The sequence below is a fragment of the Panthera leo genome, chromosome C2, assembly GCF_018350215.1.
Source record: "Panthera leo isolate Ple1 chromosome C2, P.leo_Ple1_pat1.1, whole genome shotgun sequence".
Lineage (NCBI taxonomy): Eukaryota > Metazoa > Chordata > Mammalia > Carnivora > Felidae > Panthera > Panthera leo.
Window position 1 is genome coordinate 121,599,900 of NC_056687.1, and position 15,284 is coordinate 121,615,183.

The following is a 15,284-nucleotide window of genomic DNA, read 5'->3' on the forward strand; positions in this document are numbered from 1 at the left end:
GCAGTACATGGCTTGCAGCCCAGAGCGTTTTCACTGGTCTCCAGACAGCAGAGCCAGTTTCCATTGAGATACGCAGAGGGATGATAAAAACTGAGCCTGTTCTGATTGCATCGGCTGACCCTGCAGAGTACGTCTATCCATTCATTAGCTTCTACACAATTATTTGCCTGGACATAGAGCGGTTTCTCCATATGTATTACTTGGAACATCTTCATAAGCAATTAAGATAAAAAGTTAGTAACAGAGTCTAAAAACCAACACAGTACAAACAGAAAAAGTTATGTAAAAGAAATATAGTTTGCTTGGCTAGATAACTGCTATTCAGGTAGCTTATGAATTGTTATTTTCTTTTTTTTATTTATAATTTTTTTTAACATTCATTTATTTTTGAGAGAGTGTGAGCAGGGGAGGGGCAGAGAGAGACAGAGAGAGACAGAGAGACAGAGAGAGAAAGAGAGAGAGACAGACAGACACAGAATCTGAAGTAGGCTCTAGGCTCTGAGCTCTCAGCATAGAGCCCAATGAGGGGCTCGAACTCACGAGCCACGAGATCATGACCTGAGCAGAAGGCAGACACTTAACTGACTGAGCCACCCAGACACCCCATGAATGGTTACTTTTCAAGTAAGTGAGTTCCAAGGACAATCTGAGTCACGTGGTACTAAGTAGTACCACAGAATATAATTTTTAGAAGCCACACATGTCCAAAGAATGGACTCTATCATATAAACACTAATAAAGGGAGGGAAATGCAGATGGAGGAAAAAGTATGACTAAGGACAAAGCAGTGGGGAAATACAGAGAAACAGGAAATCATCCTGACTGGTTTGAGTACACAGTATATCCTGAGTGGTCGCAGGAGATAAGATTGCACAGATTGGTTGGGACTATATTATTAAAGACTTGAATGTAAAAAAAAAAAAAAAAAAAAGACTTGAATGTCAAGTTGAGAGGTCAGATTAGGCACGTACTGAGAAAGTACCTTTAATAGGCTAGACAGACTATATAAGGCATCAACAATAATGGACAATTTATTTATTTAAAAATATTTTTTATTTGGGGCGCCTGGGTGGCTCAGTCGGTTGTGTCCAACTCTTGATTTTGGCTTAGGTAGTGATCTCAGAGTTCGTGAGTTTGAGCCCTGCATCAGGCTCTGCACTTCCAGTGCAGAGTCTGCTTGGGATCCTCTCTCTTCCTCTCTTTTGGCCCCTCACTCGCTTGTACTCTCTCTAAAAGATAAACCTTAAAAAATGTTTTTTATTTGAATACAATGGACACATGATGTTCCATTAGTTTCAGGAGCAATAATGGACAATTTTAAGACACAGTTCTAGCCAGCAATTATAAAATACTAATGATTAATGGCAAATATAAAAACAATCTCTTAAAAATTTTCAACCAATACATTTAAAACTTTAAAAATAATATTTATGTAACTTACATTTTTCTTGTTGAAAGAGCTCTCTTCCAGTTTTTCTACAGCAAGAATGTTTTTCACTGGAATTGTATAAATTGCATCTTTGCCTAAATTATTAATAAAAGTAGAACAAGATTAAAATAATTTCCATCAGAATTATGTGAGAGGTTAAATCTGTGAAGTTTAAGCTCATCTCGTCATAGCAGGAATATAATCTGAAGATTTCTGAATGATACACATTTAAGTATTCTTTGTTTTATGGAACAGATGAATTTTGCTTGTTTTCTATAAAGTGACTTCCTCTTTACTTTTTTCAACATAAAGTTTAAAAAATTTTTACGGAAAAATGTGGGAAGAAATTTGATCTCAATGTAGAAAATTGAAATGTTACTATCTTTTGAAACAATTATATGGGGGCTGAAAAAATATTATACTTAGCAGTAGAGGCCTGCTCAAAACTTGCCCAGACATGGAATTTTCTTTCAGGGAGTTCTCACATAAGGAGTGACTCAGACTGTTCCTAAGTAGATTTTTCTGTTTTAATAGTGTAATATTTAAGGGGTTGACCCTGAAAACTATGATTGAAATTGAAAAATTGTTCATCACTATCATATACTGGCTGGTCAGATGACTAGAACTACCAAATTTACTCTAAGAGATATAGGGAACAAGAGTAAAGTTTTTATTTGGAACAGTGAATCCTTCACTTAATTTAAGAATTTGGAAATCTGAGTTTGCTAAAGGAGCTCCATTATAACATATCATGATGATATGATGTATTTCGATTTATAATTTACCAGAATAGACAGTATCTCATATATTTATAGAAACTATAAGCAAATATAGTTATGACTTTTCCTGGCCATTCTGTAATGTTGGTCTTAGTAAAATCAAAGCTTTGCTTTTATTCTCACAGAGTTTAATGACATATGTATTTAAGTGCTGGAGGTTAAGACCTTTACACTTTGTACTGGTCCATGGATTAATGTACAGCTTTCTAATCAAAGACAGTTATTTGGTTAATAAAGGTTAACCTAAAATATTTGCAGAGAGGTTAACCTAAAATATTTGTTAAGCCTGGTTGCTGGTGTAAAATCTAAAATTTGTGTAATTCAAGCAGATGTGATGTAACATTTTTTTAAAAAGATAAAGTTACTTAATTCAACTATCATACATTTAATGCCTACTATATACCAGACACTGTTCTAACCACTTTGGATACAGTAGTAAACAGAATATCTAAGACCCCTAATGAAGTTTGCGCTTAGGTCTAGAAAGACTGGTAAAAGACAAATATTAGGTCGAGATAAATGTTACAATGAAAATAACCTGAGGTGATATACTAGAAAGCAATTGGGAAGTGACTTAATTAAATTGGGTAGTTAAGGAAAACTTTTCTCAGAAAACATTTAAATTCAACAAATACAAATCATAAGTGCAAGAGAAAAATAAGAAAAGACTATCAGCAGTTTCCTGGAAGCAGACAAGATCAAATTTATGGCAGCGGGGGGGAGGGAGTGGGAGGGAAGAGTAAACTGAAGGAAGCCACAGCCGGAACCAGATGAAGGAAAAGACATCTGCAAAAGTAGTAGTTAGAAGAGAGCTTCAAGCCAGAGTCAAGGGACACAGACAGCTGGGGACTGGAGACACAAGGATGGACACACACACACACACACACACACACACACTCAGACACACATGGAGATGATTAATAGGTAAGCTGCATCTGGGAGAGCTCCCCCTCCCTCAGACTGTACTAAGCAGCAGTCAACAGGGGTGCATGTTCCAGGCTCTAGCAGTAATGATGCCTACTGGGGCTGCAACCACAGTACTATGTCACAGGTAGTCGCTGACCCTCAGAGGGAAGGAGAGCATCCACACCAGAAGACAAGCACCAGCAGCCTTGCCCCTTGGCAGCTTGTCCTGTACTTCCCTCACAATCATTGGCAGGAGGCTACTGAACACTCAAGCAGGTGAACAGACTGTAAAAACATAAAGATGAGCAAATCACCACAAAGATCACCAAACAATGAGGAAAATCAGCACCCTGAAGGAGACACACAGACGCAACAAAGAGGATAACATTTAAGGAAATGAAGGGTATAATAAATTTCCTTTGGGTACTGATCTACATGGAGTAGCACCATAGAAATTCCAGATAATTTTATATTTTTGCAGGAAGTTTCTATCTTTATTTTATACATAAAGCATTCACACACCCTGGAATTAATTGCTGGATTTGTTCATTTCTGGGCAAACTATAACAGCATTTGTAGAGAAAACACATTGCTCCCAGGCACACATACTATCATGATGTCGTTAGAGTTAACTTCATAGTTAGCAATAGTAACTGAAATGAATTGCAAGTTGAATTAGTAAAAGAGGAGATTTCACTGAGGGCTCTCCAAAAATACAGTACAAAAGAACAAAGACACAAAAAATTAAAAGAAGAGCCATGATGGACAGATTTAGAAGTTTCAATACCTGATAAGAATTCCAGAAGCAGAACGGAAAGAGTGTTCCGGAGAAAATTACCAATGGAAATGTCCCAGAGATAAAAATAGCAATCTTCAGATTGAAAGGACCCAAGTGCTGAGCAGGATGGAAAGAAAAAGACCATTACCTCATACTAGGGAGTCAAATATTAGAACTTGAAGACTAAAGAAAGTCCTAAAAGTTTCTAGGGAGAAGAATCAAGACAGAATCAGATTGATATCAAAATTCTCACCAGCAAAAATGTAAACTAGGAAACCATTAAGTAGTATCTTCCAAGTTCTGAGGGAAAATTTTAAATCCAGTCTCACTATCATTGAAGAGTAAGGGTAAAATACATGGTTTTTTAATGCGCAAAGACCCAGAACAATTATCAGCCATAAGCCTATTGAAATAATTCTTTGAGGAAGCACTCCTGCAAAATAAAAAATAAATGCAGGAAAAGGCAAATATGTTATGCAAGAAATATTGCTGGGTAAAGAAATCAGCAAAACTGTTAAGCATGGATAGAAAATCATTAAAATGTAACATATAAAGTTAAAAGAAAAATGAGAACCTAGTATTACATTTTGGATGACTTCATTAGGGAGTCATTAGCTTTCCCATTAGTTTGGGAAAATAATGAATTGAAAGCATCCTACGGTTCTTTTCCTGAGTGGGGACTTTGATTAACTGTAGACATTAAGATAAACATGGAAGTTTAAATTTGTCTGTTAACAACTGCAGAGTTGAAATATGATGCCCAAATTCTCTCATGAGACAGAGTGTACGAGCACGCAATCGAGAACGTGCATGGGACTGATTATTACAATAAAAAGGCAGGAAAAGGAAAATAAACCCAATAAACAGAAAAGCCTAGTAAACAGAAAGCACAAAACAAAGCAGTAATCATAATAATCGTAATAAATGTTAGTGCATTAAGTTTCCCTATTAGATGAATGAAACCCGGTTTCAGTTAAAATCTCCATTATTTCTACCAAAAAGAGTTACCATATGACTCATCAATTCCATCTCTAGGTATACACACACCCAAGAGAATAAAAAACATATGTCCATACAAATGTTCACAGCAGAATTGCTCATAATAGTAAAAAATTGGGAACAATCTAAATGTCCAACTTATTAATGGATAAACAAGATTTGGCTTATATCCATACAATGGATTTAGTCATAAAAGGAATAAAGCACTGACTCAGCCTAGATCATTGATGAGCTTAGAAAACATTATGCTAAGTGAAAAAAGTCAGTCACAAAAGGTTATATATTTTATGAGTCCATTTATATGAAATCCCCAGCACAGGCAAATCCATAGACACAGAAAGTAAACAGATAGTTGTTAGGAGCTGGGAGAAGGGAGGAATGATGAGTGACTTCTAATGGGCATAGAGTTTCCTTCTGGGGTGATGAAAATGCCCCAGAATTAGTGATCTTACAACTTTGTGAATATGACAAAAAAAAGCTTGCTGAGATTTGGAGTAGCACTGTGTTAAAATCAAGATGAATTGGAGAGGTAAATTTGAGAAGTGACTTCTTAAAAAATACTGAATCTTCCAGTTCACAAACATGATGTAGGTCTCCTTTATGTCTTCTTTATTTTATCTCAGTAATGTTCTGTTGTTTTCAGTGCATAGGTCTTGTACTTCTTAGGTTAAATTTATTGCTAAATAGTTTTTTTTGGGGGGGGAGGAGGGGAGCTGCTACTGTAAATGGTATTTTTTTATTAAAAAAATTTTTTTTAAGTTTTATTTATTCATTTTGAGAGAGGCAGAGAGAGCAAGCGAGGGAAGTGCAGAGAAAGAAGGAGAGAGAGAATTCTAAGCAGGTTCCATGATGTTAGCACACAACCTGATGTAGGGCTCGAATTCATGACCTGAGCCAAAACCAAGAGTCCAACGCTTAACCAATTGAGCCACCCAGACGCCCCTGTAAATGGTATTTTAAAGATTTCATTTTCTAGCAGTTTCCTTCTGGTTTATAGAAATACAATTGGTTTATATATATGAATCTTGTATCTCAAGGCCTCCACTTATTGGTTCAAGTATTTGTTTTGAAGATTCCTTAGGCTATCCTATGTATGCCTTTTATTTTAATGTTTATTTCTTTTTTGAGAGACAGAGACAGAGAGACAGAGTGCGAGCGGAGGGGGAAGAGAGAGAGGGAGACACAGAATCGGAATTAGGTTCCAGGCTCTGAGCTGTCAGCACAAAGTCTGACATGGGGCTCGAACCCACAAACCAAACTGTGAGATCATGACCTGAGCCAAAGTTGGATGCTTAACCGACTGAAACACCCACCCACCCCATTTTCTCCTTTAAAAAAATTTTTAAAACATTTTTGAGAGAGAGAGAGAGAGAGCGAGAGCACGCAAGCATGAGCACACCAGTGGGGGAGAGGCAGAGAGAGGGAGACAGAATCCGAAGCATGCTCTACATTGTCAGCCTGACATGGGTCTCAAACTCATTAACTGTGAGATCATGACCTGAGCCAAAATCAAGAGCTGGACATTTAACTGAGTGAGCCACTCAGGTGCCCCTGCCTTCTTTCCCTTCCTTTTTTTTTGGCCTTACTACATTACAATCTCATTGTGTTGTACAATCTTATTACAGCACAATGTTGAATAGAATTGAGAAAAGTAGATAATCTTTGCTTTGCTCCTGATATTGAATATGTTACATTTATTGTAATTATTGATAAGGCTGTGTTTAAGCTATCATTTTGCTATTTTTTGTTTCATTTTGTTTTCTATCTACTCCATCTGATTTTTGCTCCATTGTTCTTCCTCTCCTGCCATATTTGCTTATTTACTTTTTGGGTAAGGGAGAAGGGGTGGGCTATACTTTTTTTAAAAAAGGTTTTTGTTCTAGAGATTATAATATACAGCCTTAATTCATTACAGTCTACTTAAAACTATGTTGTCATTTCACATAAAATACAAAATCCTTGCAATAATTTAGTCTATCCCTTTCCTTTCTGCTACTCCTGTCCTATATCAAGATTTGTTATAAACTGAGTAATTCAGTGTTATAAATTTTGCATTAAACAATTGCTTTTTATTTATTCATTTTGAGAGAGAGCATGAGTGGGTGGGGAAAGGGGCAGAGAAAAAGGGGAGAGAGCATCCCAAACAGGCTCCATGGGGCTTGATCTCATGAACCACGAGATCATGATCTGAGCCGAAATTAAGAGTCAGACACGTAACTGACTGAGCCACCTAGGTGTCCATAAACAGTTGTTTTTTAAAGAAATTGAGAAAAGAGAAAAGACATTCTTACATTTACCTACATATTTACCATTTCCAATGCTCTTCATTCCTTCTTGCACATCTAAGTTTCTATGCGGTGTTATTTCGCTTCAGCCTGAAAATTTTCCTTTAGCATTCCTACAATACAAACCTGTTTGCAATGGAGTCTCCTGGCTTTCATCTACCCTAAAGGATATTTTCATTTTTAAAGGAAATTTTCGGGGCACCTGAGTGGCTCAATTGGTTAAGCGTCCGACTTCAGCTCAGGTCATGATCTCATGGTTTGAGTATGAGCCCCACATTGGGCTGCCTGCTGTCAGCAGAGAGCCTGTTTTGGAGTCTCTGTCCCCACTTCTCTCTGCCCCTCCCCTGCTCGTGTGCACTCTCTCTCAAAAACAAATAAACATTTTAAAAAAATAAAGGAAATTTTCACTAGGATTCTAGGTTGAGAGCTTTTTTTCTCCAGCACTTTAAAGAGGTTATTATTCCATTGTCTTTTGGCTTTAGTTGCTTCTTATGAGAAGTTAGCTGTCAACTGTACTGTTGTTCTCCTGCATGCACTCTGTCTTCTGTTCTGCTTTTGAGATTTTCTATATATCTCTGGTTTAATTACTATATAGGCCTAAGTGTGATTTTCTTTATATTTATCAGGTTTGGAGTTCAGGGAGATTCTTAGATCTGTAAAATAAATTTTTTCACCAAATTCAGGAAAATTTAGGCCATTATTTCTTCAAATAATTTTTCTGCTCTACTCTTTCTCTACTCTCCTGACATTAATCATGCATTTACTAGACTGCCAAATATTATTCCAAAAGCCACTGAGGTTCTACTGTTTTTTTCACTTCCAGACTTTTTTCCCTGTGTTCCTAGATTGGATAATTTCTACTAATCTATCTTCAAGTTTCCTGAACCTTTCTTCTTCAATATTTCAGTTGAAATATTTCACTTCTAGATTTCCATCTGATTCCTTTTAAGTTTCTATTGTTTTCTTTTACTGAAATCCCTCATTTCTTTACTCTTAACTGTCTTACATTGTCCTTGAAGTACTTACAATACCTTTAAAGTTCATGTCTGTAATTCCAACACATAAACCACATAGGGGACTTCTTAGTTTAATGTTTCTTCATTTTTTGAGAGAGACAGAGAGAGAGTGGGGGTGGGGGGGCAGGGCAGAGAGAGAGGGAGACATAGACTCTGAATCTGAAGCAGGCTCTAGGCTCGGAGCTGTCAACACAGACTGATGTGGGGCTCAAACTCACGAGGTCGTGACTGGAGCTGAAGTTGGATGCTTAACCGACTGAGCTAGCCAGGCATCCCATAGGGGTCTACTTATAATGATTCCTTTTTCTCTTAGCTATGTGTCCTATTTTACTGTTTCTTCTCAAACATGTTAACGTTTCATTGTATACTGGACATTATGAATGACACATTGTAGAGAAGGTGGATTCAGTTACCTTCCCTTGTACAGTTACATTAGTTGATTGCTCTGAGGCTTGGTTTTATATTTTATTCTGAATCTTAGGACACAGTCTTCACTGCTGAGTCACTGCCCTTTTGATATTTCAATGAAAACCTCAGTGTGTTTAAGCCCATCTAAAATCCCAAACTGTTTCTCCTGAGGAAAGAAACTGAAATCTGTTCATATTTTTAAATCTTTCCTGTTACTGCTTTTCAGTAACTTCTTTGAAGTTCCCCAATGCAGAAGCAGTTGAAGAGTCAGCCAAGGATTTCATGGGAGTTCATATACAGAGTGGAAGGCTCATCCTTTTTTTTTTTTTTTTTTTTTTTTTTCTTCTCCTCAATTTCCAGCTCCTCTGGCAGTCCTGAACTGTATCTTTCGATACCTCAAGCCAACAAAACTGTGGCTTTCTGCTTGAATTTCAGCCATCTCCCATTGCACTGGCCAGGAGTGCTTTCAGAGAGAAAAGCCATATAATCATATATTCCATCATGGCTCCCAGTTTTTGAGGGTCAAATCCTTCAGAGAGTTGTTTTATATATTCTTCCAAGTTTATATCTGTTATCTATGAAAGAATGAGTCTAAGACTGACATCATTTTATTGTGTGCTTTTTTATTGTGCTTCACAGATACTGTGTTTTTTATACATTGAAGGTCTGTGGCAACCCTGTATCAAGCAAGCCCATTGGTACCATTTTTCCAACAGCATCTGTTCTCCTCGTGTCTGTGTCACATTCTGGTAATTCTCATAGTATGTCAAACCTTGCCATTATTATTGTATTTGTTATGGTGATAAGTGATCTTTGATGTTACTACCGTAATTCTCCTGGGGTGCCACAAACTATGCCCACATAAGACAACAAACTTAATTGATAAATGTTATGTGCGTTCTGACTATTCCACCAACCAGCCATTCTCCTATCTCTCTCCCTCTCCTTGGGCCTCCCTATTCCCTAAGACCTAACAATACTGAAATTAGGCCAATTAATAACTCTACAATGGCCTCTAAGTGTTCAAGTGAAAGGAACAGTTGTACGTCTCACTTTAAATCAAAAGCTGGAAATTATTAAGCTTAGTGAGGAAGGAATGTTGAAAGCCAAGACAGGCTCAAAGCTAGGTCTCTTGTGCCAAACAGCCAAGTTGTGAATGCAACAGAAAAGCTCTTGAAGGAAATATAAAAAGTGTCACTGCAGTGAACACATGAATGAGAAGAAACTGCAACAGCCTTACTGATGATATGGAGACAGTTTGAGTGGTCGGGATAGATGATCAGACCAGCTACAACATTCCTTTAAGCAAAAGTCGAATCCAGAGCCAGGTCCTAACTCTTTCCAATTCTATGAAGGCTATCAGAAGTGAGGAAGCTCCACAAGAAAAGTTTGCAGCTAGCAGAAAAAGAAGGAAAGAAGCCATTTCCATAACACAAAAGTACAAAGCGAAGCAACAAGTGCTGATGTAGAAGCTGCAGCAAGTTACTTAGAAGATCTAGCTAAGGTAATTGATAAAGGTAACTACACTAAACAAAATTTTCAGTATAGACAAAACAGTCTTATATTGGAAGAAAATGCCATCTAGGACTTTCATATCTAGAGAGAAGTCAATGCCTGGCTTCGAAGCTTCACAAGACAGGTTCACTCTCTTGTTAGGAGCTAATGTAGCTGACTTTAAGTTGAAGCCAATGCTCATTTACCATTCCAAAAATCTTGGGGCCCTTAAAAATTATGCTAAATCTACTCTGCCTATGCTCTATAAATGGAACAACAAAGCCAGGATGACAGCACATCTGTATACCACATGGTTTACTAAATATTTTAAGCCCACTGTTGAGACCGCTAGAAAAAAAACATTCCTTTCACAAAATATTAATGCTCACTACAAGGTACCTGATCACCCAAATACTCTGATGAGGATGTACAATGAGACTAATGTTTCATGGCTGCTAACACAACATCCATTCTGCAGCCCAGGAATCAAAGAGTAATTTTGACTTTAAAGTCTTGACATTTAAGAAATACATAGCTATTAAGAAATACATAGTGGTTCCTCTGATGGATCTGGGCAACATAAATTGAAAACCTTCTGGAAAGGATTTACCATTCTAGATGCTATTAAGGATATTCCCAGTTCATGCCAAGAGGTCAAAATATCAACATTAACAAGAGTTTGGAAGAAACAAGTTGATTGCAGCCCTCACTGGTAACACTGAGGGGTTCAATACTTCAGTGGAGGAAGCAACTGCAGATGTGTTGGAAAGAGCAAGAGAATTAGAAGCAGAGCCTAAAGATTATGACTGACCTCCTGTAATTTCATGATAAAACTTTAAATTCCATGACAAAACTTTAATGGATGAGAAGTTTCTTGTTATGGAGCAAAGAAAGCTGTTTCCTGAAATGGAATCTATTCCTGTGAAGATGCCATGAAGACTGCTGAAATGACAACAAAGGATTTAGAATATTACATAAACCTTAATTGATAAAGCAGAGGCAGAGTTTGAGAAGGCTGACTCCAATTTTGAAAGAAGTTCTACTGTGGGCAAAGTGCTATCAAACAGCATCACATGCAACAGAGAAATCATTCATGAAGAGTCAAGTCATGTGGTAAACTTCACAGTTGTCTTATTTTATGAAACTGCCACAGCCACCCCAGCCTTCAGCAACTTTAACCCTGATCAAGTCAGCAGCCAAACACTGAGGCAAGATCCTCTACCAGCAAAAAGATTACGACTGGCTGAAAGCTCAGAAGATTGTTAGCATTTTTTAGCAATGAAAACTTTTTTGGTCAATTTTATTTTTAACTTTTTTCTTCCAAATTTTAAAATTCTAGTTGGTTAACATACAGTGTGATATTGGTTTCAGGAGTAGAATTTAATGATTCATCACTTACATGTAACACCCAGTGCTAAACACAACTGGTGTCCTCCTTAATATACATCACCCATTCAGCCCATACCCCACCCACCTCCCTCCATCAACCCTCAGTTTGTTCTTTATATTAAGAATCTCTTATGGTTTGCTCCCCTCTCTCTCTTTTTTAATCCCCTTCCCAGATGTTCATGTTTTGTTTCCTAAATTCCATATATGAGTGAAATCATATGGTACTTGTCTTTCTCTGACTTATTTTGTTTAGCATAATAAACCCAGGCTCCATCTACATTGTCGCAAATCGCAAGATTTCATTCTTAGCAATGAGGTAGTAATTCTTTCTTTCTTTCTTTTTCTTTCTTTCTTTCTTTCTTTCTTTCTTTCTATCTATCTATCTATCTATCTATCTATCTATCTATCTATCTAAGTTACTGTCAAGTTGGCTGACATAAAGTATATACAGTGTGCTCTTGGTTTGGGGGGTAGATTCCTGTGATTTATTGCTTACATACAATACCCAGTGCTCATCCCAACAAGTGCCCTCCTCAATGCCCATCACCCATTTTCCCCTCTCCCCCACACTTCCTCATCAACCTTCAGCTTGTTTCTGTATTTAAGAGTCTCTAATGGTTTGCCTCCCTCCCTCTCTGTAACTATTTTTTCCCCTTTCCTTCTCCCATGGTCTTCTGTTAAGTCTCTCAAGTTCCACATATGAGTGATAACATACGCTGTCTTTCTCTGACTGACTTATTTCACTTAGCATAATACCCTCCAGTTCCATCCACATTGCTGCAAATGGCAGGATTTCATTCTTTCTCATTGTCAAGTAATATTCCATTGTATATATAATAGCACTATGAGGAATTTATCTGAAGGATACAGAAGTGCTGATTCCTAGAGGCACATGTACCCCAATGTTTGTAGCAGTGCTTTCAACAATAGCCAAATTATGGAAAGAGCCTAAATGCCCATCAACTGATAAATGGATAAAGCAGTGAAGTATTTTTAAATTAAGGTATGTACATTGTTTAGAAATAATGCTATTGCACACTTAATAGACCACAGTAGAGTGTAAAGATAACATTTATACACAATGGGAAGCCAAAAAACTCATTTGACTCACTTAATTGTGAACTAGCTTTATTGTTGTGGTCTAGAACCAAACCCACAATATCTCTGAGGTATGGCTGTACAAGTTTCTTCACTATTGAGAACTCATGTGTATATTTTCTAAAAAGGCAACTTCATCAGTGTAGTTGTACAAGCCCAAATCCTTGGAGTTATCCTTGACTTGCCTTTCTCTCACTCTTGATAACTCATTCTTTAGCAAAACATCTGAGTACTATCATTCAAAAAGATCCAGAATGTGATCCATTTTTATCACCTCCACTGCTACCAACTGGTCCAAGCCATTATCTCTGTTCCCCTGAATTACTGCAATACCCTTTTTTTTTTTTTTTAATGTTTACTTATTTTTGAGAGAGAGAAAGAGTGTGAGTGAGGGAGGGGCAAATAAAGAGAGGAAAGACAATCCCAAGCAGGCTCCGCACTGTCAGCACAGAGCCTGACATGGGACATGATATAACGAAGCATGAGATCATGACCTGAGCCAAAATCAAGAGTTGGATGCTTAACTGACTGAGCCACTGAGTTGCCCCCTAGCCTCTTAACTAGTCTCCTTCCCCTTTCATTCTGTTCTCCATATGGCATAATGATTACTCCTATTAAAACATAAGTCTAATAATGTTAATTCCTCTCCTTAAAGCTCTCCAATGCCTTTCCATCTTTGAATCAGAGTAAAAGTTTTAGAATGGCTCACAAAGCCCTAACATATCTAGCTTCCCCATGACCTCTTTGTTCTAAGTTCCTATGATTACCCCTTTATGTTTTCTTTCCCCACTAACCAGAAGAGCTTTCTCTTATCTCTTGAATACTCTAGGCATGCTTCTGTTTCAGGGCCTCTGTACTGGCTGCTGTTAACTACGCATCACTATTAACCCAGATTTCCACCTGACTTACTCTCTTATCATCTTTAGGTCTTTGCTCAAAATGTCATTTTCTTAGCGAAGCCCTCACTGGCTAGACTTTTTAATACTGCAACTCTCCTCATAAGCCTATCATCCTCTATTCTCTTTACCTGCTTTATTTTTGTCTATCTCATTTATAATCATCTAATATAATACATATTTTTTTTATTTATCCCTTTTAAGCTATGAAAATCCATAAGGGCAAACATTATGGTATGCTTTATTCACTACTGTTTTCTCCAGAGCCAAGGATCTGGCACACAGTAGGCACTCAATAAAATATTTATTGAATGAATGTATGACTGCAACAATGAAGTGTTCATTAGCTATCAAAGAAAAAATACTGCAGAACCCTGAGTGTAAAAACATGAACAGGTGAAAATCAAGTCAACCTAAATGTATTATTGAGGTTTATGTTTAAAACACCACGTATGGGCGCCTGGGTGGTTCAGTTGGTTAAGCGTCTGACTTTGGCTCAGGTCATGATCTTGTGGTTCGTGAGTTTGAGCCCTGCATCGGGCTCTCTGCTGTTAGAACGAACCCTGCTTTGAATTCTCTGCCTCCCTCTCTTTCTGCACCTCCCCCACTCACTCTCTCTCAAAAATAAATAAAGATTAAAAAAAAAAACACCATCTAAGTTTCTTTTATATTGTTTGCAGATATATGAACTGGAACATTTGATATCACATGGAAGTTGTGTAGGCTGTATGTATCTGTGTATATCAGGTCTCCAAGAGTGGACAATATCTAATCAAGTTTGGAGAACACAAGATGGAATTTCAGAGATGAATTTGCTAATAATCTATTATTAGTATTCTTGGTGGAAATTTTAGAAACCAAGAGCAGTGGTTCTTAACGTAATTCAGATGGTAAGACATGGCATTCTTCGAAGAACACCATTTATTAAAAACATTTACTCCATGTATTAATGAAGGTAGTAAAAATGTGGTCCCCCGACAGAGGCTCTTAAAGACTAGAGGAAGAGACAGACAAAAGTAAGGACCACACAGTGTGACAGGTGTTACTCCTAAGGTGATTAAAAAAGCACAATAAGGGAAAAGCTCAACTGAAGTGTCTAGAAGCTTATAAATGACTTCCATAAAGAGCTCATACTGGATCTGAGGCTTAAAAGACAACAAATCACACAGGTAAAGAAGGAAAGATGGGAACTTCTAGGAAGAGCACATGCAAAAGCACGAAGGTAAAAGAGCACAAGTTAAAGCAACTGCAGCAGCTAGTCTGGTGAAGCGCAGCTGAATGGCTGGATGAAAAAGGAAGAGACCGGAAGGTCAAGAACTCATCTGATTTCAGTATACAGCTAGAAAAACTTCTACTTATAGAAGATGACTATACTGCAACATAGCATATAAAACCAGATCACAAGCACACGTGCATAAAAAACTGTCAATATAATCATGACTGATTGCTGAATGTCATACAGTCTCATTAATCTAGTTGTAATGAAGATAAGTTGTATACTATCTCGTTAGCATTTATGTAAAAAGGCATCAAAAACTTAGTAACTTACTTAGGAAAAAGCCTTAAAATTGAGAAAATTCTATTCATTCCTTTTCCAGTAAATTGGGAAAAGACTACTGTTTGATTCTAAGTGGCAGAAATATTTGATTCAGAATACTAGTGTCCATATTACAGAAAATTTGGGAGGCATTCTTTCACACACTAAAGTCATATAACAAGTGGAACTAGCAGTCTTGGCTATCCAGAAACAGCAAAGAAATAGAAAGGTAAGCAAAACATTTGCTGAACAACCAGAGAAATCCAAAGC

The 15,284-nt window shown here is 37.3% G+C and overlaps 1 protein-coding gene across 2 annotated transcripts in view; it reads right to left on the reverse strand.

Annotated features, from left to right (window-relative positions):
* The window catches only part of RASA2 (RAS p21 protein activator 2), a 122,205-nt gene that overhangs the window by 6,924 nt on the left and 99,997 nt on the right, over positions 1-15,284 (reverse strand). For both annotated transcript variants that reach the window (XM_042955823.1, XM_042955822.1), the window contains exons 20-21: positions 1,442-1,524; positions 1-209 (exon numbers count right to left, since the gene is read on the reverse strand). In XM_042955823.1, coding sequence (XP_042811757.1) covers positions 1-209; positions 1,442-1,524 — 292 coding nt within the window. The remainder of the gene's footprint in view (positions 210-1,441; positions 1,525-15,284) is intronic.